The 21,087-nt window shown below is 54.0% G+C and overlaps 11 protein-coding genes across 11 annotated transcripts; 7 read left to right on the top strand and 4 right to left on the bottom strand.

Annotated features, from left to right (window-relative positions):
• Positions 1-323: 323 nt before the first annotated feature.
• Positions 324-1,344, top strand: J4E87_005640 (uncharacterized protein; the record flags this gene model as incomplete). Its single annotated transcript, XM_049377247.1, has 2 exons — positions 324-407; positions 589-1,344. 2 exons carry the CDS (start codon positions 324-326, stop codon positions 1,342-1,344), a joined length of 840 nt encoding a protein of 279 aa, XP_049232873.1.
• Positions 1,345-1,925: 581 nt separating this feature from the next.
• J4E87_005641 (uncharacterized protein) lies at positions 1,926-3,041 on the top strand (the record flags this gene model as incomplete). The annotated part of the gene is made up of 1 exon (XM_049377248.1): positions 1,926-3,041. One exon carries the CDS (start codon positions 1,926-1,928, stop codon positions 3,039-3,041), a length of 1,116 nt encoding a protein of 371 aa, XP_049232874.1.
• A 320-nt stretch (positions 3,042-3,361) lies between these two features.
• On the bottom strand, positions 3,362-4,710 carry J4E87_005642 (uncharacterized protein; the record flags this gene model as incomplete). Its single annotated transcript, XM_049377249.1, has 4 exons — positions 3,362-3,935; positions 3,985-4,315; positions 4,366-4,456; positions 4,507-4,710. The coding sequence occupies 4 exons, from the start codon at positions 4,708-4,710 to the stop codon at positions 3,362-3,364; spliced, it is 1,200 nt and encodes a 399-aa protein (XP_049232875.1).
• Positions 4,711-5,461: 751 nt separating this feature from the next.
• Positions 5,462-7,122, bottom strand: J4E87_005643 (uncharacterized protein; the record flags this gene model as incomplete). The annotated part of the gene is made up of 3 exons (XM_049377250.1): positions 5,462-5,672; positions 5,722-6,304; positions 6,354-7,122. The coding sequence occupies 3 exons, from the start codon at positions 7,120-7,122 to the stop codon at positions 5,462-5,464; spliced, it is 1,563 nt and encodes a 520-aa protein (XP_049232876.1).
• A 455-nt stretch (positions 7,123-7,577) lies between these two features.
• On the top strand, positions 7,578-8,137 carry J4E87_005644 (uncharacterized protein; the record flags this gene model as incomplete). Its single annotated transcript, XM_049377251.1, has 2 exons — positions 7,578-8,031; positions 8,079-8,137. The coding sequence occupies 2 exons, from the start codon at positions 7,578-7,580 to the stop codon at positions 8,135-8,137; spliced, it is 513 nt and encodes a 170-aa protein (XP_049232877.1).
• Positions 8,138-8,768: 631 nt separating this feature from the next.
• J4E87_005645 (uncharacterized protein) lies at positions 8,769-9,321 on the top strand (the record flags this gene model as incomplete). Its single annotated transcript, XM_049377252.1, has 2 exons — positions 8,769-8,828; positions 8,938-9,321. The coding sequence occupies 2 exons, from the start codon at positions 8,769-8,771 to the stop codon at positions 9,319-9,321; spliced, it is 444 nt and encodes a 147-aa protein (XP_049232878.1).
• A 172-nt stretch (positions 9,322-9,493) lies between these two features.
• Positions 9,494-11,245, bottom strand: J4E87_005646 (uncharacterized protein; the record flags this gene model as incomplete). The annotated part of the gene is made up of 4 exons (XM_049377253.1): positions 9,494-9,894; positions 9,942-10,473; positions 10,526-10,803; positions 10,852-11,245. 4 exons carry the CDS (start codon positions 11,243-11,245, stop codon positions 9,494-9,496), a joined length of 1,605 nt encoding a protein of 534 aa, XP_049232879.1.
• A 1,273-nt stretch (positions 11,246-12,518) lies between these two features.
• J4E87_005647 (uncharacterized protein) lies at positions 12,519-14,456 on the top strand (the record flags this gene model as incomplete). The annotated part of the gene is made up of 2 exons (XM_049377254.1): positions 12,519-14,308; positions 14,357-14,456. The coding sequence occupies 2 exons, from the start codon at positions 12,519-12,521 to the stop codon at positions 14,454-14,456; spliced, it is 1,890 nt and encodes a 629-aa protein (XP_049232880.1).
• An 864-nt stretch (positions 14,457-15,320) lies between these two features.
• On the top strand, positions 15,321-16,641 carry J4E87_005648 (uncharacterized protein; the record flags this gene model as incomplete). The annotated part of the gene is made up of 4 exons (XM_049377255.1): positions 15,321-15,501; positions 15,614-15,774; positions 15,914-15,990; positions 16,041-16,641. 4 exons carry the CDS (start codon positions 15,321-15,323, stop codon positions 16,639-16,641), a joined length of 1,020 nt encoding a protein of 339 aa, XP_049232881.1.
• An 859-nt stretch (positions 16,642-17,500) lies between these two features.
• Positions 17,501-18,085, top strand: J4E87_005649 (uncharacterized protein; the record flags this gene model as incomplete). The annotated part of the gene is made up of 1 exon (XM_049377256.1): positions 17,501-18,085. One exon carries the CDS (start codon positions 17,501-17,503, stop codon positions 18,083-18,085), a length of 585 nt encoding a protein of 194 aa, XP_049232882.1.
• Positions 18,086-18,636: 551 nt separating this feature from the next.
• On the bottom strand, positions 18,637-19,896 carry J4E87_005650 (uncharacterized protein; the record flags this gene model as incomplete). The annotated part of the gene is made up of 3 exons (XM_049377257.1): positions 18,637-19,157; positions 19,203-19,700; positions 19,764-19,896. The coding sequence occupies 3 exons, from the start codon at positions 19,894-19,896 to the stop codon at positions 18,637-18,639; spliced, it is 1,152 nt and encodes a 383-aa protein (XP_049232883.1).
• Between the last annotated feature and the right edge of the window lie 1,191 nt (positions 19,897-21,087).

Consider the following 21,087-nt stretch of genomic DNA (forward strand, 5'->3'; position numbering starts at 1 on the left):
AACACGACCTGGCCACGATGCCTTCTGAAAGCGCGATCTGCAATGGGCGTGCATCCCTGACCCATCTGGAATTTCCGATAATCGTAAGTTGCTGTTCGCGTGTGTGTGAAGCCCTTCCTAGGCAGGTGTAAACGTGACCTTCGTCCTAGCCTCTATGCCGTCATCAGGTCGCTCTTTTGTACATCATCATTACAGGCAATACCCTTCTCGACCCACTGACACAAAAACACCCGCTGCAGGTACTAACGTCGTAATAGTTCATCCTCAACACTGCCTGATTTATTGCGTTTAGTACCTCTAATTCCCGCTAAGTCCGATCATCGATGCCGCCCACATCCTACGCTGCTCCACAGCCTCCGAGTGAAGAGGGGGAGAAGCCAGTCACAGTCTTAGTTACGGGTTTTGGAGTAAGTTTTAATCTCTTTCCTGTGCCGATAATCAATTCAAGGCCCCTCAATCATGTCTAAGTGAGACCTGGATCAACTTTCTCACATTCCGGTGTTCCAGAGCATGCCTTGATCTGCCTCATCGACATGTTTCCAGCCAGACGGTTGGGTGGATTCAAGAAAATGACTAACGTAAACCTAGCCCTTTCTAGAGAAGTTCCCAAAGAACTCTTCTTGGGAGATTGCGTCTACGCTTCCGGCCCTGATACCAAAGTCGCCCAAGAACCAAACGCCGATAAACATACACGTTCACTACGAGCCTATCCGCGTGGCATACAATAATGTCGTCAATCTCGTTCCCGAGCTCCTTCCACCAGCCAACCCTCTCTACCCTCCTCCAGATGTCGTGCTGCACATCGGCCTAGCAGCTGGACGGAAATACTTCGCCATCGAGCAAGGGTCTCAAGGGCGTGGATATGGGAAGATTCCTGACGTAGATGGCCAACGATTCGACGATTCTGAAATGGAAAAGCACTTCCCATCTTCAAAGTATCCGCCCAAGCTGAACACTAGCTTTGATACATCCGAGGTCCTCGCACACTGGAAAGCCAATCTGGGGTACACATCTGTTGATGGCACTACGACCGACGAAGGATGCCCCGACGTACGGATTAGTAACGATGCTGGAAACTTCTTGTGTGGCTTCATCTATTATAACAGCCTAGCGCACTACTTCGGTATCAAGCAAGATGAGAGGCCTGTCGTGTTCCTCCACGTACCCGATCTAAGTGATAGTGTGGACAAGCTGAGAGAAGGATGGGAAGCTACAGTCGCACTAATTAAGGCCTTGGTCCAAAGTAGACGGAAAGCGGGTGGCAGGGTCGTTGACGGAGATAAGAAGAATGAAAAACGGGAGAATGGCACCGAAGGAACGCACACGGATAACAACTTTGCATAGAAGGATCAGAGAAAGGCGCAAGGAGTGGTGGTTCTCATGCAAGCATGCCACTGCCAACCCGGATTGGTTAGAGCAGAACGCCCTTTTGAGCCCCGCAATATTCTTGGCCGTAAGCATGGGGATTCATCAATTGGTTAGACATCATCTATATCTCGCTTCCAATCGACTGTTACGCCCGTAAGGGGTTCCTCGGGTGGATGGCTATCTGAGTCACAGGGAACTGAGTAGTGTTTCCAATAAGTCTTATCTTGGCCAACGCGTGTTGAAGTGATATACAATACTGAGGATGTTGCAGATATGCCTCCATATCTATACCGACAGCGCTCGCCACAATCAGTACCCGGAACGACTGCTGTAATCTTGGTTAGCTCACCATTGAACCTGTCAACAATATGCCTTCATCAACACTATCTACCCAGCCAGCTACGCACATCCTGTCCCTTGCAAACTACACGACTCATCACCTCGTTCCCCTCACCTCCAAACCACTTACCCCCCTTCCCTCCTCCTCCCTCCGCCTCTGTACCAAAATCCTAGGCCTTACAACAAACAACCTCTCCTACGCACGCATCGGCCACCTAATGGGTTGGTACGACACATATCCGCTTCCTTCTACAACACCACCTCCGTACAACGATCCTACCAAATACGGTCGCGTTGCTGCATGGGGCTACGCTGAGATACTAGAAAGCACGGTCGAAGGAATCGAGAAAGGAATGAGCGTATACGGGTATCTACCGAGCAGTACCGAATGGGAGGACGTAACTGTAGAAAGAGCTAGAGATGCACGAGACGGGAGTGTAATTCAGGATCAGATTGTTGTAGTAGATGCGCATAGACAGCATTTGTGGAAGCTGTATAACCGGTATCGTGTTTGCGGTCCACTTCCACAATCCGCTGGCGAGATGGAGGAAAGAGATCAATTGGGTTGGGTAGCGTTGATGATGGGCCCGTTTACTGTTGGCCACAATCTTTGTCACCATGTCTTTGCCTGGCAGGGAGACGAAGAGGAAAGCCAAAAGAGGAGAACACACCCCACAGGAAACGGCGAGTGGAGCGCTGAGGACGCCGATCTGGGAGGTGCTACGGTTGTCTTGTTGAATGCGAGTGGGAAAACAGCTTCTTGCTTTGCGTATGCGCTCCGAAACTGTCGGCCCGTTGATCATCAACCTGATCGCATCGTCGGAGTTGGTTCGAAAGCCTCTATCGACGCGATCAAGAAAACGGGGTGGTACGACACCGTCGTTCTCTACGACGACTTCGACGACACGGTCGATCAAATCAAGATTTCTGGTACATCACGTACCCTACTCTTCGACTTCGGCGCTCGCCCCGGAGCAAACGCAAATTGGCGGTCTGCGCTGTCTTCGTTAGCACCCAATATTCCTTTCACGCTGGTGACAGTCGGTGGTGAAGTCGCGCCTCAAGACCCAGAAAAAGCAGCGCAACGCCTCGCCGACAGAGCTTCGTTGAACATAGTCAATGCAAGTTTGTTGCAAGAAAAGGGCATTGAGGTGGCTGGAGAACAATACTTCAAGGATTTGTATACGACTTTTGAGGCATTCTGGGCGCGGGCCAGAGACTTGGGAATGCTAAAGTTGAAGTGGGGTGAGGGGCTGGACGACTGGGATCGAGGCTGGGAGTTGTTGTGTAAGGACGAGGTCGGAGCTGACGTAGGTCTGGTATACAGCATCTAGGTACTCTCCCTCTGTCAACCGAAGATTTGTTCAAGAGAAAGGCGTAACAGATCATGGCTTTGGGGATCGAAAGTTCGGACGCGAATGCATGCTGTATGTCTGTAGACCACGTCGTTGAAGAGTTTGCGTGCTGTTGAATCGGTACCATTGTTTATAATGAGCTGCTCAAAACCAATTCGCAGAGAGAAGGGCTTCAGCGCCAGCCTTCGCTAATGTGAACATGAAATGTGATCGAAAGGAGATTCCGCTGAGGGCCAATACATCCACTCTAAAACGTGTGCTGAGAAAAGAATTGACGTTGAGATGGTAGATGACGCTCATCATCGCTTACCCCATAGGCCTTGCTGAGTCTCTCTAATCCTCCGCTCTTGCTCCTGTATCATTTCTTCAGTCTGGCCGTGGCCGTTTCCTCTGCTATCGATCTCCATAGGGTCATCAGGCTCCTCCGCGGGTTGAGGAATGTTGGCATGAGGGGCTCCTCTCCGTGGTTCAGCGGATCGCTGGCCATCCATCATGCCAGCGGCACCACCTGCTCTCAGCTGGTTGATGGCGCGAATTGTGTCGATAGCTGCATGTAGTGTGCGGCGCGCATTGAAGTTCTTCTTGACAGTGGGCAGTAGATCCTCCTCTCCATCAGCGTTGTTCTTGCCCAGCTCGGTGATCCAAGGATGTGAGAGCGCTTCGTGGGCTGTCATGCGGGCGGCGGGGTCGACGGTCAAGCAACGGCGGATGAACTCGCGGGCAGTAAGGGAGACACCTCTCCAGTATTCCAAGGGTGTGAAGGAGTAGTCCGCGACTAAGATGGCCTGCATCTCTTCGAGGTTGGAGTCGCGGTCGAACGGAGTGTAACCGCAGAGGAGAAAGTAGGTAATAACTCCAATCGCCCAGATGTCACTATCAGCAGAGTCAGCAATGGATCGCAAAGTTGCGCAGTATATCTTACACTGGTTTTCCATGCCCAGTCTTTCTGAAAATCTCAGGTGCCATGTATCCTGGTGTTCCGCAGGTCGTCGTCAGGACATGGAATTGCTCTTCATCCATAATGCGAGACAGTCCGAAGTCGGCAATCAACAAATCAGCGTTATCTTCTGGAGTTCGGAACAATAGGTTCTCGGGTTTCAAGTCTCGATGTACGATGCCGTGGTCATGGAGGTATGCGACAGCAGAAAGAGTCGCACGGATCAGGTCGCCAGCATCGGATTCGTAGTAGTTGCCCTTTCGGCAGATACGGTCGAATAGTTCGCCTCCAAGTGCAAGGTCGGTAACGAGGTACACTATGGTAGAGGTCAGCTGGAGATTCAGCCCAGGCAAGCCTAACACGTACGGTTGTTCATAGTCTCGAAGTAGTCGACAAGCGTCAAAATGTTCCTGTGGCCCATGGATACTCTTTTCAAGACAGCGATTTCGTTCCTGACCTGGTACCTGTCAGTCTCATTGTTCATCAGTTGCTTAAGGCTGAGCTGACCATGTGCTCTCGGCCTGCCATGAGCCGCTTGTTGATGACCTTGGCCGCATAGTATCTTCCCGTGTCGATATGCACGCACTCCTTGACTACAGAGTAGCTGCCTGCGCCCAATGTCTTGCCGGTCTTGTATCTGCAAGGCTGCACTTGCGCCGCAGTCTGCGCGCCCTGCGCTCCAGACGCACCGTTGGAAGTTCTAGTTGCCATTGTTGAGTTCGAGTCGCTTTGCAGAGAGCTGACGTGATGGGGAGTGTTTGCAGTAGGCGTGCCGTGCGCGTGTCGCGATTACGAGGGCCTGGGGAGGGCGTGGTCGGGCACCGATGCCTCAGGTTGGGTTTCGAAAACAATGGAACCGACAGGTGAGGTTGTCGGGGAAGCGCGATGTGACTTTATGACAACATGTGTCACAGCGTAGATATCGCGTAGTGATAGCGAAAGTTAATATCGAGTTGAAGGTAGTCGATGGGCTTATGATCGACGTTGGTGGTCGTGCGTAGAGCTGCTTGATGGCACGCGACGGGATAGTGTTGGCGATGATCAAGATTGGGGCCAGTCTGCCTGTTGAACGGTACAATGAACTGTGTCGCGAACGGTGTGAATATAGAGGATTCAGCTACGAAGCCATGGGAGTGTCGAAAAGAAGGCTATCGCGCCCTGGAGTACGTAAGGAGGGGTCCACACGATTCCCCGCCGGTGACTTTACCCCTGTTGCCAAGCGCATAGCCGCTCAGCCGGGATCAATCATCCTAGCATTGATCGCAACATCCATAAATCCACAGCTGGAAAAAGGGTCTCTGAAAAGCAATGGCTATACGTGTCGCTGCTTATTGAAATTGTTCTATGCATGGTTCTATACATCATAGCTCGTGTCGTCTATATGTGTATGAATCTAACGAGGCAGAATCTCGGGACAAGGCATCTCAAACCTTCGTCTCACATCTTTATTACAAATGACACTCTATGACTTGACAAGCAAGCTGTGACCGTCCATATCTTCAGGCTGCTGAAGACCCATGGTCGCAAGTAGGGTAGGCGCGACGTCACCGAGTACGCCGTCAGTTTTCTTCAGGCTCCAGCCTTCTGGGGCGTTGGCCATGACGAAAGGCACCTTGTTAGTTGTGTGGGAGGTCTTCGGTGTGCCCTCCTCTGTAAGCATCTCTTCCGCGTTACTTGTAACCTGTTAGCACTGTCTCGGAAGGTGCAGCGATGCGGACTTACCCGTGATCGGCAGTGACAAACATAACGTATCCGCTCTCCTTGCACTGATCGTACACCTTCTTGATAGCCTTGTCGGTCTCTGTGCAGGCCTCGATGGCTGCCTTGTAAACACCTGTGTGGCCTACCATGTCTGGTGGCGCGAAGTTGTTCATGAGGAACTCGAATTTGCCTGTTTGGATGCGCTCGCACAGCTTCTCTGCGACAGCCATGGCACTCATCTTCGGCTCTAGGTCGTACGTGGCTACCCTGGGCGAGGGAACCATCTCGCGTTCCTCGTTCTCGAACTGCTTCTCGACACCACCGTTGAAGAAGAAGGTTACGTGAGCATACTTCTCGGTCTCCGCAACGTGACACTGCTTGACGCCCTGCTTTCCTAGTGTCTCGGCAAGAACATCCGTCATCTTCTGGGGCTCGAAAGCAACGTTGAAAGTGTATTTGGGGTTGTACGAGGTCATGGTGGTGAGGTGGATGTTCTGCGGGTACGGGAAGTCGGGCTTGGGCGAGCGGTCGACATCACCCAACAGCTGAGTGATTTCTCGAACACGGTCGGAACGGTAGTTGAAGAAGAAGACGGTGTCGTTGTCTGGACGAATCAGCAGGAAGACATGCAGGTGCTCAGCGTAGTGTTATACCTTGAATTCTTCGCTCCTTTCCTCCAACAATGATGGGCTTCAGGAACTCGTCGTTCTCGTCTTTTGCGTATCGCTCCTTGATGGTTGCGACGGGGTCGCTGCTCTCCTCGCCCTCTCCAGTAACTAAACCCTTCATACCGAGCTCGACACGGTCCCACCTCTTGTCGCGGTCCATGATGTAGTACCGTCCGACCACTGTCGCGATGTCGCCCAGGCCAATCTCCTTGGTCGCCTTCAGCAAAGTCTCCATGTACCCGACCGCGGACTTGGGGTCGGTATCCCGGCCGTCACCGAAGAAGTGAATGTAGGCCTCTTTGACGCCCTGGCCCTTTGCAACCTTGAGGAGCGCAATGAGGTGGTCCATGTGCGAGTGGACACCACCATCGGAAACCAGACCGCAGAAGTGGAGCCGTCCGTTACCGTCGATGGCGCGCTGGAACGATTTCTTGATGTTGTCTACATCCTTCAACTTTCCATTCTTAATGGTCTGTCCGATGCGGACGGAGTCCTGCCATACAACGCGTCCGGCGCCAATGTTCAGGTGGCCGACTTCGCTATTGCCCATCAGGCCTTCGGGCAGGCCGACTGCGAGAGAAGAGGCCTCGAGTTCGGTGTAACCCTGGGCAGTCTTGGAGCCCTCCTTTGCGAATTCGTCCATGGTGGGCGTGTCTGCAGCAAGGATAGCATCGCCATCTTTGCGCGAGTTCTCAGTCGCGACACCCCAGCCGTCAATGACAATGAGGACCGTCTTCTGGTCGACTTTGGCCATGATTGCGGGCTGATGAGGTCAATCCAGAGAGAAGGAACGATAGTGCCCAAGAAGTTATCAAGGCAACGAGGTTTGGAGGTTGGTGAGGAAGGAGCAGTGAATGGCTTGTTGACGGAGGGGCAGGGTTGGCGGGGCTAAAACAGTCGACTTCAAAAAAGCATCGCCGGTCAACGTCACAGCCTTTCCGCGAAAAGGCCCACATTCCCCCCACAACCCACGGCCAGAACTTATCTCGAGTGACACCAGCAGCGCGCTATTTGGCGATCGCTTTGACATCTGGAAACGCGTATCAGACAGCCAAAGCGATTATCGCCCACGGAGTAGCCATCCAATCACCACCCTTGCAGCCAGCCTTACCCGTGGAAGGAGCGTCATCCCGTCCACGCGTCGTCGCGACCACAGCTGCAACACCACGCTAGACATTGTTGCGCGCCGACTCGCCAGACGTCGCGACCATGTCCGGAGCCGCAACGCCATATGCGCCTGCCTCAGCGCGAGCCTCAGTTGCACCCACGGGCTCTGCGACGCCAGCGCTGCCCCCACCCCCGACCGCGAGCACCCCGGCCCTCCCTCCGCCCTCGACGTTTGACATCCTGCCCGACCTCCACAAGCTTCTCAAGCGCATACTCGAGGCGCCTGCTCAGCCACCCGCGGCAACACCCACACCCGCACAGCTTGCCGCCGAAGGGCCTCTTGAGATCCAACATGTTGCGACCGCCGCCAACGACATCCGTCTCAAGATACAGAAGGCACGACGCGCAGTAACGGCCTTGCCTGACATGGACCGCACGTGCGAGGACCAGGAAGATGAGATCGACTATCTCGAGGCGCGTATTGCGCGGCTGAAGACTTCCTTGGCGGAGCTCGGTCGGCCAGTCGCGCAGGCAGAGGATGCAGACGGAGACCAGAGTATGACCGGCTGAGACGCCGTCCGGACTACGATTGATCCATTATAGGACGCATGTCTGTCGACTGCATGGATGCACTCGACCTGGCTCTTGCCCAGGGCTCGTGATGCTTCGTCGGTGTACGCCAGCCCTTCACTGGTAGATGAACAGGCGCTGATATTGTAGACAGGCACACAAAGCCCGACCGACGAAGCTTCGACGATGATGCATGCCTTCTATAGTTCTTCTAGAAAAGACGCGGCATCGGCTCAGATCCCTTCGTATCGCACCACGCGCATACCAAGTAGCGTCATGCAGGTACTCTCTTGGGCCTCACATGACCACGCGACAACGCGTCGAACGCGTATGAGAAGAAGGACAGGCGTGTTCGCGTAGGCTCGTATACATCAGTGATCAAGGCTTCATTCATCGGCATTCAGGTGGGCTACTACTCTGGGTTGGTTTCGAGCATATCTAGCGCATACCATAGCACGGCAGCTGTACCAAGCGTCGCTTGACATATTGAGCACATAACAGAATACTACTTGTATTTCACCACTAGCATTATACACCACCTCAGACCCCGTCAAACTGTCCTTCTATGCAGCCTTTGTACCATCATGTTCCGGTGATCATCTCAGGCCTTGTATGAATGACATCATCGTGAAGCCGTGCCGTCATCAAGCATATATCGTATAACAGCTACTCCATAACCCCTCCGCGTCACCATCGTCACACAATAAGCCGGGAAACATCACAATGTCAGACAAAAAGTACCCGCCCGTCAAGCAGAGCACACCTCAAACCGAGGAGGAGCAGGTAGGTCTTCGTCAAAGCTACCTCTACGTATGAACATGTCATTGACACCTCCCAACAGAAGAATGTCGACATAGTAAAATAATACATGCGCCTCGCCTACTCACCCAAGGAGAACAAAGGTGCCGAAACCGTTACACATCTCTGCCATGAAAACGCCTACTTCATCGCCCCAACCACCTTCCCCGGCGTCAACTCGCCCCAAGAATACGCCGAGTCGCATTCCAAAGTCATGGCCGCGGTATCCGATCTACACATCGACTCTTACGACGTCATCTTCGCAAAAGGTGGGCATGTGTGCCTGAGGTACAGTGCTAGTGGAAGTCACTGCGGCGAGGCACACAATGGGATCAAGGCGAGTGGGAACAAGGCAGCGTGGCATGCAGCAGCTATCTTCGAGGTGGAAGATGGCAAGATCAAAGGCTGGATCAAAGAATGGGATAAGCTGCATATGTGGAAGCAGCTGGGCTGGATGAAGGGAGACGAGTATATATGAGTGACTCATAGGGGCAGACCAGGAGTACATGGGGAATTCGATGATGATTTTGGATTGGCATTACTAGTCATCTAATAGCTGTATACTTCATCTAGAAGCAGTGACAATCATAAGGTTACATGGGTTGTGGAACTCCATCGTTCAACGATGAGCTCCCAGTCGTCTCTCATATCTAAGCGCGGAAGGTGGTCCTCTTCGAGCGGCGTCCGATGCCGAGGCTGCTCAAGTCGAGGCCTGCGATGCCACCAGCCTTCTGTTGGCCGGCTCCAGCACCAGCTCCGGCACCTCCAGCACCGCCACCGAGGAGGCTGCTGAGGAGGCCCTCGATACCGCCGGCTCCACCCTGCTGTTGACCCTGCTGTCCACCAGCCTGGAGAGCGGCTTCGGCTTCCTGGAGGAGCTGTCCAACGCCATTGTTGCCGTTGTTCTTGCCGTTGGCCTTGCCCTCTCCCTTTCCTTTGCCCTTGCCGTTGTTCTTGCCATTGCCCTTGCCCTTGCCGTTGTCGTTGTTCGCCTCGGTACCATTGGCGGCGGCTCCGGCGGCGGCTCCAGCGTCAACGACTCCAGTAGCGTCTGAGATTGTTAGTAGATGAAAGGTTTATGGAGAGGATGTCACTTACTTCCAGCTTGAGCGGCTTGGTCAGCGGCAGCTTGATCAGCGGCAGCTTGGTCCATTCCGTTGGCGCCGTTGGCGCCGTTGGCGGCATCTTGTTGCATCTGAGCCTGGTCTGCTGCCATCTGGGCCTGGTCCTTCTCCTTCTGCTGCTGGTCGGCTTGCTGCTGAGCGGCCATCTGCTCGGCGGCGGCCTGCTCGAGCTCCTGCTGTTGCTGCTGTGCCTTGTCCTGCTCGGCGGCTCCCATGGCGCCATCTTGCTGCTGTGCGGCTTGCTCATCGGCTGCGGCTTGCTGATCAGCTGCGGCTTGGTTCATGCCTCCCTTTTGCTGTGCAGCATTCTGGTCGGCTCCCATAGCACCCTCCTGCTGTTGAGCGGCTTGCTGGTCGGCTGCGGCTTGGTCCATGGCATCCTGTTGCTGTTGCTGCTTTCCGTTGCCTTGCTCCGCGGCAGCCTGATCAGCTCCCATGGCAGCCTCTTGCTGGCCAGCTGCGGCTTGATCCATAGCACCCTGGTTCTGCTTGGCATCCTGAGCAGCCTGGTAGAGTCAATAAGTCATTCTGATATGAGATCTGGGTGTTGAAACATACCTGTTGGTCGGCCGCGGCTTGGTCCATACCTTTGGCGGCGCCCTGCTCTGCCTGCTGGTCAGCAGCTGCTTGGTCCGCTGCCTGCTGGTCGTTCGCATTCTCTGCTTGGTCTTGGTTCATGCCCGCAGCAGCATCCTGTTGAGCCTGTTGATCGGCGGCAGCTTGGTCTGCTGCTCCCATCTGCTCGGTTGCATTCTGTGCCTGGCCCTGGTTCATCATCTCGGCGGCGGCAGCATCCTGCTGTGCCTGAGCATCGGCAGCAGCTTGTTGCTCTTTGGCTATCGAGGGTCAGTGAAGTCTTTGGAAAGGATTGTGACAAGACGTACCTGCTTGAGCGGCTTGCTTATCGGCATTCTTGCCCTTGCCCTTGCCATTGCCCTGAGCGGCCTCCTCAGCATCGGCAGCATCCTGTGCAGCCTGGTCCTGAGCGCCATTGTTGCCAGCCGCCGCAGCATCCTCAGCATTGGCACCTTCGGCGTCGGCATTAGCATTATCTTTGCCCATGCCACCGCGTGCTGCCAAGAGCGCACCGCGGAGCTTGAGGGCTTTCTCGCCAAACTTCTGCACAACGTCTTCCTCGCGGCGACCGAAGTTTGTAGAGGGCATGACTACATTCTCGGTGCCAGCGGCGACTACAGGTCCCTGGCCCACGAAAGGCGCTGGAGCTGCTGCCACGAAGGAGGCTGAGAGGAGAGTGAGAAGGGAGATGGAAGTCTTCATTGTGATGGTATGGGGTTGATCTTGAAGGATTGAAACGAGGTGTGTCGAAACTTAAAATGAGCACAGCTCTTGAGAATAGAAATAAACAGATAGTGCTCTGCACGAAGGAATGGTTTGAAGATTGAAGCTGAGCGTGCCGTGATATCCGCCTGAGGAGACTGGTTTATATAAGAGTGTTTTCTTATTTGAGCTCCACGAATGCTTGACTGAGACTCTGTCCAAAATAGACAAGGCCGCGATTGTTGGGACGATCATTTGCTGCTTGCCGTGCATGTCATACATGCGCCGTTGGAGGATGCCTTGAAAAGGCCAGGCTCGAGTGAAGACCGTCGGTCCTCCCCACAATTCTCTCACAGGCACGAAAGCCTTGTCTCGCATGACAGCGGGAGATCGAGTGTGACATGGGATCGGGTCCCTGGCTTGGCTGGAAACGGTCGAATCAAACGCATGAAGCAGAGCGTACGATTACGGAAGAAAGAGGTGACGCAAGCTCCATGCCGGTAGAGTCGTCGTCATGGCGAAGATCCAGGATGGGGGTCGAACGTGTGTAGTTTGAGAACATGTTGCAGACGGGGCAGGGGCGATCTATGCGGAGAGATGCCTTCCTAAACGCATAAGTTTAGTGTACGACTGAGGTTTGCAGGCATACAAGGGCCTGACTCTCTCCCGGTTTCAGGCACGCCGACGCGCTCGGAGGAAAAGCTAAGCGACTGCTTGAATATGAGAAACTGCAGGAGGCTGCTGCCCAAACTTCTGTGATGATTCCAAATTGTCTTCGCAGTTTGCTGGCTCAGCCTTCTTGGTAGGCATGACAGTACTTTGCTCTGCGCGAGTACCCTGATGTTGCTATACCCTCACCGCGGCGTCATGTCGAGACATTTGTCAGAGAGATCGAGCACGCGCACTACTGCGCGTGAAGATGTTGACATGAGAGTGATCGCACAGAGAGGATGTTCGGATGTGGTGACTTTGACATGTGCGGAGAGAAGGAATGAAGGTGGGCTGAGCCAATGGGGTGCTCGGTATTGCAATCCCGCACTTAGCCTTGTAGCCTCGGCTGCGACTTTTGGATATCGTCATGTCGAGGTTTTGGCGTTGGCTAAGAGCGTACATGTCCAATGCTGCAATTCTGTCGCATTCCGCAGTATTGAGCACTGTCGCTTCTAGTCTGTAGTGCGCCGCCGGTCGGACTCGTAGGAAGCGCAAAAATTTCGTCAACTTGCTTACTTTCGCATACAATACATCTGTTTGCCTCTCCAACACGTCCTGCATCATGGCCACCAGATCAGTCCCCGCTTCCGCGACGCGACAGTTGCTCGCAGCCTCGCGATCCGCGCGCATAGCATCAAGACCACTTGCATGTGCATCACTACCGCGACGAAACGTTTCCAGCCTGTACCGTCCCGCAGTACGGATTGCCGGTCAAAGAAGAGCTCTTTCCACGACGCCACGCACACGACTCGCCGCCGTAGACGACACATTCGATCCCAAGTCGATAGAGCGCGAATCGGACGAGGTCGATGTTCTCATCGTGGGTGGTGGACCCGCAGGTCTGTCCGCCGCCATCAAGCTGAAGCAGCTTGCGACAGCGGCCGGCAATGAAGACTTCAGGGTTCTGGTGTTGGAGAAGGCGGGCGAGTTGGGCGATCACATCGTGTCTGGGAACGTCATAGAACCCTCTGCCCTGGACGAGCTCCTGCCTGACTGGAGGTCAGAGGACAACCTGAACCGCTTCGCCGACATCACCCCCGCCAAAGAAGACCATATGTTCTTCATGACCAAGAACAGCGCCATCCCTCTACCCAAGCCTCCGCAGATGAACAACCACGGCAATTACATAATAAGCTTGAACCAGATGGTCAAGTGGCTGGGCGAGCGCGCAGAGGAAGTTGGTGTCGAGGTTTACCCCGGTTTCGCTGCGTCGGAGGTACTGTACAACCACGAGGGTGTCGTACAAGGCGTAGCTACCAACGACCTCGGCATATCGCGTGAAGGCAAGGCCAAAGACTCATTCGAGCGAGGAATGGAGTTCCATGCACGCGTCACATTGCTTGGTGAGGGTTGCCATGGCAGCTTGTCGAAGCAAATCATCAAGAAGTACGATCTGAGGCGAGATAGCCAACATCAGACCTACGGACTTGGCATCAAGGAAGTCTGGGAGGTGCAGCCCGAGAAATTCAAGTCTGGACTGGTGGTTCACTCGATGGGCTACCCGCTGCCGAAGGATACCTATGGCGGTGGCTGGATGTATCACTTTGGCGACAACCTCGTCAGCATTGGTCTCGTTGTTGGGCTCGACTACCCGAACCCCTGGTTGGCTCCCTATGGCGAGTTCCAGAAGATGAAGCACCACCCTTACTACAAGGACGTACTGGAAGGCGGCAAGTGTATATCATATGGCGCGAGAACGCTGATTGAGGGCGGCTTCCAGTCCATACCAAAACTGGCCTTCCCTGGTGGCGCACTGCTTGGAGACGCCGCAGGCTTGCTCAACCTGCCCAAGATCAAGGGCACGCACAATGCAATGAGGTCCGGCATGTTAGCTGCTGAGGCGACTTGGGACGCCCTACAAGCCAATGCAGACGGCGGTACCGTGTTTTTATATGACTACGAGGACAAGATGCGCAAGTCGTCAATTTGGTCGGAACTAAAGACTGTGCGCAACATGCGCCCGTCTTTCCACACACCACTAGGTATTTACGGAGGTATCATGTACTCTGGTCTGGAGGCCTACGTTCTTCGAGGCAAGGCACCGTGGACATTGAAGCATGGCAAGCCCGATCACGCAGCGACCAAGACGGCAGACGAGTGCCCCAAGATAGAATACCCCAAGCCGGACGGTAAGATCAGCTTCGACATATTGACGAGCGTCAGCCGAAGTGGCACGAATCACGAGGAGGACCAGCCCTGCCATCTCCAGGTCAAAGACTACGATGCGCATGCCCAGAAAGAATGGCCCAGGTACAAGGGTGTAGAAAACCGGTTCTGCCCCGCCGGCGTCTACGAGTATGTGGAGGACGACAGCAAAGAGCTGGGCGTCAGGTTCCAAATCAACGCCCAAAAGTAGGTCTAGATATCGTGATTACTTAGAAGACCGCTAACTGTATGCAGCTGCGTCCACTGCAAGACTTGCGATATCAAAGTGCCGGACCAGGACATCAACTGGCAAACACCCCAAGGTGGCGAGGGACCAAAGTACGTACTTACTTAATACGGACCGAGATAGAGATTATGGCTTAGCTGCCGTCCACGCAATGAGAGGGCCTGTATATTAGAGGAAACCGTGTGTGTACACATCAGATTTCAACGTCAGCCCGAGTATTGTTGCTGCCCAAGTGACCTTCCGAGGTTTGTAGGGATCGAGTGATCAGTCGCCTTGTTCGGCGCGCGGTCGAAGCCTGGGAGGGCTTCAACTGCGTTCCCACGATCCTATGAGCAAACAGCATTGAGATATCTGCTTGAAAGAAGTGGCATTTCACTGGGCGCCTTGAAAGGTCGTGCGGTCCCGTACATGGCTCCCGAGGTCGAGGCAAGGCACACGTGATGTCCGTGCCCGAAGCTTGGAACGCTAGGGCGAGTGAGGCGTTGGGCGAACTTCCTTCTCCACCCTTCGTCACCGTCCACCCATCAACCTCGCCGGGGCCTCTTACATCGATAGCTGCTCGGCCCTCATCTGCACTTGCAATTCGTGGTCGCGATACTGGGCTTACTAATTCCGGTGCCCCAGATTCAAGGACGCGCCTTCTGCACTCACCCGGCTTCTTCCTGGTCCTCAAGCTCTCAGGTTCTTCACGGCCACCCTGCTTCCAGCGCCCGACTCTATCTCCAAGGTACGACTAGCCGCCTGTATTGCATGCACTGGAAATTCCTTGCGCGTCTTCCTGGTTCCTGTAGTTGCGCACGCCGCTGGACACTGGCTTTCTGGCGTCGCGTCTTTGATACCGAGTCACCCCGTCACTGGCAGGCACCATGCGCGCTTCCTCGATGGCTTCCCGCTTGCTCATGGATATTTGCTCACGATTCTCTCCAGACTAGGTTATCTTTAGGATAAAGCTCTACCGCAACAGCCGCTACCATGACCGAGGTATCGTCCACGCGCCTCTACCTAGGCAACCTCCCGCGCAATGCCACCAAGGCCGATGTCGAAGGCCACTTCGCGTCGCACGGCACTGGCGAGATCACTGAGATCAAGCTCATGAACGGATTCGGCTTCATCGAGTACAAGGACGCAATGGATGCTCGTGATGTCGTCCCTGGTAAGCTTCAACTACGCGCCGATCGGCTGAACACGTGCTAACTCGTATGCAGCATTCCGTATGTAACTCTTATGTGTATGTGTCCGGACATGCATCTCTAACTGATTCAAAGATGGTACCGATTTCATGGGCGAGCGCCTCATCGTCCAGTTCGCTCGCGGCTCGCGTGCCCGTAACGAGAACTTCACTCCCCATGAGCGCGTTCCCCCGCGTCCTAGGCGCACACCATACCGGATGAGAATAGCAAATCTTCCTGTGGAGACCAGCTGGCAGGTCAGACTCCCCGATTATTGGATTTCCTCAGTTCCCTGTTAGCGCCAGCGCACCGTTCCTGGACCAGAAATGGCTTTGTTCTCGCTTGCTTCCCGTTATACATTCTGGATTTGGGCCTCGCTTAACTTCGAACTTATAGGACCTCAAAGATTTCGCCCGCCAGTCTGGATTGGACGTCGTCTACTCCGAAGTTGGCCGCGAACGGGATGGCTCTGGGTGAGTGGACACGTACTGCAGCTAGGCACACGTACTAAACCATCGCGCAGATTCGTAGAGTACGAGACGGCCGCCGATCTGAAGACCGCAGTGGAGAAGCTGGACCGCCGTGAGTTCAAGGGGCAGGAAGTTACCTGTATCCAGGACGTCTCCGATCCTCCCCCACCTCCACCTTTCAAGCCTCGCGCTCCTTACGGAGGCCCTGGTGGTCCTGATGACCGGGGCCGTGATAGATACCGATCCCGCTCTCCCATGGGCCGTCGCGGTGGCGGATACCCACCCGCGCCATACGACGACTACTACGACCGTCGCGGTCCTCCTCGTGGCTACAGCCCCCGCCGCGATGACTATCGCCGACGCACACCTCCCCGCGAGTTTTATGACAGGCGTGATGGTGGTTATGGACGTTCGCCGCCTCGTGGTCGCATGCCTGATGAGTATGGCCCACCGCGCGCGCGTTACCCTGACGATCCTTATGATGCTAGGGCCCGACCTCCTCCCCGTGGTTACGATGACCCATACATGAACGGTCATGGACGCCCTTACGAAGGCGGACGACCACCGTCCCCACGTGGTGCTCGTCCCCGTAGCCCCGGAGGCCGCCCACCTTACGAAGGTGCAGCGGCTGATTACCCACCCCGCCGCTACTAGGCGCACGAGGTAAGTTGAGTCCATCGCGTATCTGGTTCAAAGCACTTGCTGATGTCGATCAAGTGAGCGTCAACATTCCTGAAGACTGCTCATCTCCTGGAACACGAACCTCCGAGACCATCATGCCCACGGATATGGATTATGCAGTGACGGAGCCGAAAGACGAACGGAGGATTGAGTGTGCGGCATGAACCCACGAGACTGATTATGTGTTTCCTGCTTCCCGGTTTCATTTGGATGTTCCATGTAATTGCTGTTTCTGATGCGATCCCTTCCCGGTCCACTGGCCATTACGAGAGGGCGGTTTCCTTTATGCTGGATTCCTTATTGCCATCTCAAATGCATAAGGTGGCCGAATTTTCCTGTAACATCAAAAAAGTCCTTCCCGTACATATGGACTTCGTATATCTGATTATTTGTGGCTATGGTTTGTCATGTACTCTATGGGCGGCTCTGTTCGCAGACTAGCTGCAGCGAACATGAATCAACGTACCCGAAATCTGCCCCATCCGCTCCAGGTCTCTGTGAAGCCATGAGGAGTCCTGTCATCCATAATCCGATGCACGTCATTTGCAGGACACTTTGGCCATGGTCGTTGGCTTTTTCTGGTTCCATAGTGAAACTATGACCACTAACACGCTACCTATAGAAATGCAAGCCAGATATAAGGACCCGCCATGTGCCCAATAGATCGTTCCGAGATAATAACATGCCAAAGTTTTGCCCTTGACTCATTTTTCGCCTCGCATGAATACTCTGCAATTTCTCATCTCCTTTTCCAAAGTCTTCCAACTTTTCCATCCTCCCATCACAAACCAACGCCACATTAAGACAAGAGCAACTCTACCCTATCGAAGACATGGGTTCTTCAGCCAGCAAGAGCATCGAATCAAGCTCGTCCAGCAGTATCCCACGCTACTCCTCCAAAATCTGCCAACTCTACCTCATCAGCGCAAGCCCAGGCTCCAACACCGCACACTGGAGACTCTTCCTTGACGATGGCACAAACCAGCTGACTGGTACGACATGGGAAGTAAACTACATAAACGAGCGACCAAACCGCGGCGCCTTACTTCTTGACCAAACCTTCCCAAGAAGCGCTTCGCACCAGAACGCCTTCGAATGCAACCGGAAGAGTTTTGTCGAGATCGGTGATTTGATGGACAAGGGATCAGACGCCACGATAATTCATGGCGCCCAATCTTCGTTCAGAAAGATTGAAGCGGCAAAAGAGAGGGTTCTACGAGAGTTCACGTACAAAGTGGCCACTGCCAACTGCCAAAGTTTCGTCATTGACGTCTTGAGCATGCTCTGGCAATGGGATCCAGACCTCGTCGATAAGAAAGCTATTGAAACCGTTCAGCGCTTGTGCTTCTCTACGGTGCGTCTCACAACGAAAAGCAGACAGAAGAAAATCCAGCGCCAGGATGCGAAGCATGGTTAGGCGCAACGACCAAATTTTACCTTGAGCTGTGGAGCTTTTTCTGGTATCGATATCGATGCGCTGAGGAAACATCACGACGCGCAAGGAAGAGCTGTACAGCGGAATGCGATGTTAGAGATGGTGCCGTATTTGAGATGGGAGGCCAGGCCGCAACGGGCTTCTTAGGCAGTGGTGTCGGAGGATAGAGGGAATTACACTACGATCCCTGGCGCATGGTGAAGACTGTGGATTCAGAGACATGACGTGATAATATTGAAAAAAAGGAACAGATAGTACTGCTATGTTCTAGTACAAGAGTTCTTAAAGTTTGGATGCAAAACAATGTGTTTAATGATTCCTCAAAGCAGACTCTTGCGCTTATGCGACTTTTCCCTTGTGTGATTCCGTACAAGTGAAACGCCCCTTCCTAAACAATTTAAACCCAACTTGAAACACCATGATGCCAAAGCAAATTTAAGATCAATAACTTCGTGAGATACCTATATCCCATCAATAACGCCGCATGCCATCATGACCAGAGCGCCCTCTAGCCACGGAGCGTATCGGCCCTATCAGATCTGTGTCCACTCTTCATCGCTAGAGTAGTCGGTCCCGGTAGCGGATAGTATATCAACTACGGGAGTGGGGATCAACTCGGGGCTGGACATTGGTTCGTCGTCGCTGGAGTAGTCGGTGCCAGTCGCGGCTAGTATGTCGACCACCGGACGAGAAGTCAACTCAGGGCTAGACATCGGTTCGTCGAACGTAGTAAGGCTCTGGACTTTGGGGCGGGACACCAACGTGAATCCCTGATCGTCTTCAAGACACTCCTCGTCGGACTCTTGGATCGTAGCTGGCTGTGCAACCTTGGGGCGACGAACAAATGTAAGGATTCCAGAATCGACCATGTTGTCCTGATCGGTCTCTACAGCTGTAAAGTTCTCGCCAGATGGGTAGCATGAAGGGCTGGGTGTTTCCGGAAGAGTATCGCACATCATCTCATCTGGCAGGTCCCTTGACGCAAGAAGAGTCGGACGATCGCAAGGTTGAACCTGGAGAGTGTCGAGACATAACCGCACAATGTCGAATGCACCTATGATAGTTAGCGTAGGATGTGAATCTACTTGTAGTGTCTTACACTCATCCTGGAAATTGCGTTCCATGTTCGTGCGACATAGGTCCTGGCGGAAGTCCGGGATTTCAGCAGCGATCTTGAGAAACTCAACATCCTCTCCTAGCTTGTGGTAGAGAAAATTTGAGATGCAGTAGTTGAGAAGTGACGGAACGAGGTCGTGCTCCCGACGAGCCTGCTGACTGGCATAGTGACGATATACAAAACGAATAGTCTCGACCAAGTCATAGGGCGCGGCGGGTACACAGCAGGCGAATTCGAGCTGGCACGAGAAGTTGCCGTGCGCGAGAAGTTGCAATTCCGGAACATCGAAATCCTCGGCTATCTTGTACGTCTCGGCATGTGGAAGAAACGACACTGGATCATAGTCTGCTCGAGGCGGAAGATAGCTACCTGTGTAGCAGAACCGAAGAAGCGAGACGACAGCATGCTCGGATAGGGCCTCAATACTCGCCTGTAAGCGACTCTGGAAACCGTACTCAAAGGCGTGGTACAGGAGCGGACCTAGTTTGTGGGTGTACGAAGTCAGTAGATGTTGGCATGCAACCGTACAGGGACATTACTGACATCTGTCCAAGAACTTGAACGGGCAGATGCGATCGGAGATCTGACGGACCTCTCCACTAGGAAGGACTATCTTCAGTGTCGCATTGCTCTGGCCTCGCTCCATGTGCTCGTCTAGGAAGGAGAGACCGTCCATGTTGAATGTGAACGGGAATGCACAAAGAAGCGAGCCTGGAGTCCCCGCGCTACCCTGAGGAGTGCTATGCGGCTTGATGGTTAATGTGAGGCCTCCTGATGTAGCAGCGAGGCTGCTGGTGAGGCGTCGCAATCAACTCAAGCTGTCGATGTAAGCGACCGAGAAATAGTGCGAAGTTTCGGAGTGCGTTTGGAAGGTATGCCAAAATTTCAAAGCCTTTGACTCAGTAGAGAGATTCTGTGGGTAGGTCGGTCTGACAAGGCTCAGAAGTTGGGGTGGGTAGGGCCAGGCAACCGTGGGCACGCGGGCAGAGCCAAGCACCCGTCTTTGGGGAGCCTGCTGGCCAGCGTCCGGTACGTCAGAGAAGAGGGATGCCAGCAATTTTCATAAGTGAGTGCAATCCAGCGTGCTAGAGTGTGTATGAACAGAGAGTTGTATAACAACGGAGGTGCTTGGGGCTGTCTCCATGGAGGGGTGCCGGTATGGCTGTCATGTCTTATTGGCTTCGCAGAATCGACGCCAAATGGGCATCCAATCAGTGGAAGAACCATTGTACAGCCTCACATATAGGGCTGAGATGTCAGCTGCATCTGATGTTTAGTGGTTGGTGTTGAGGGGGTCTGGTCGGTGATGTGCCGGTGCCGAGCTGGGGAAAGCGGCCCACAGCGCGATCCACTTCGCGGCGGCCGCTGGAGGCGGCTTCATGGCGGCCAATCTCTCCACTAAACTTGAACATCGCACATCTTCGTCAACCGCATTCTGTGTTCTCGACGACTGAGTGTCATCAGTTAATTGGAACTGCTCTGTGCCTCCTCGTACCTCTGCACCTCCAATTGACGCCCCTTTATCTCTATCTTCGTCCCGTCCGTGTACAATCTCCGCTACGCCCCGCCATGGGATTCCTTTCTATTCTACCTGCGAACTTGGCTGTGGTCGAAACCTGGATCACGCGCATATTCGTGAGTAGTGCTCGGCTTCATCGATTGAAAGTGATCTTCTAACGCAGCATAGCTCTTTCTCGGCCTCGTAGCCATCGGCCCATGGGCAGCGCTGCTCGTCTACGATCTTATCCTATACTGCTGTCGCGCTGGCGCATACGAGATACCAGTCATCGGCGGACGCGCTCGCGGTAAAGCGAGACCACGCGCTCCTAGCCTCACAGAGCGCCCGAGTGGCCACCGTCGGAAATTC

The sequence above is a fragment of the Alternaria ethzedia genome, assembly GCF_023757985.1.
Source record: "Alternaria ethzedia strain BMP 0044 chromosome Unknown scaffold_12, whole genome shotgun sequence".
Lineage (NCBI taxonomy): Eukaryota > Fungi > Ascomycota > Dothideomycetes > Pleosporales > Pleosporaceae > Alternaria > Alternaria ethzedia.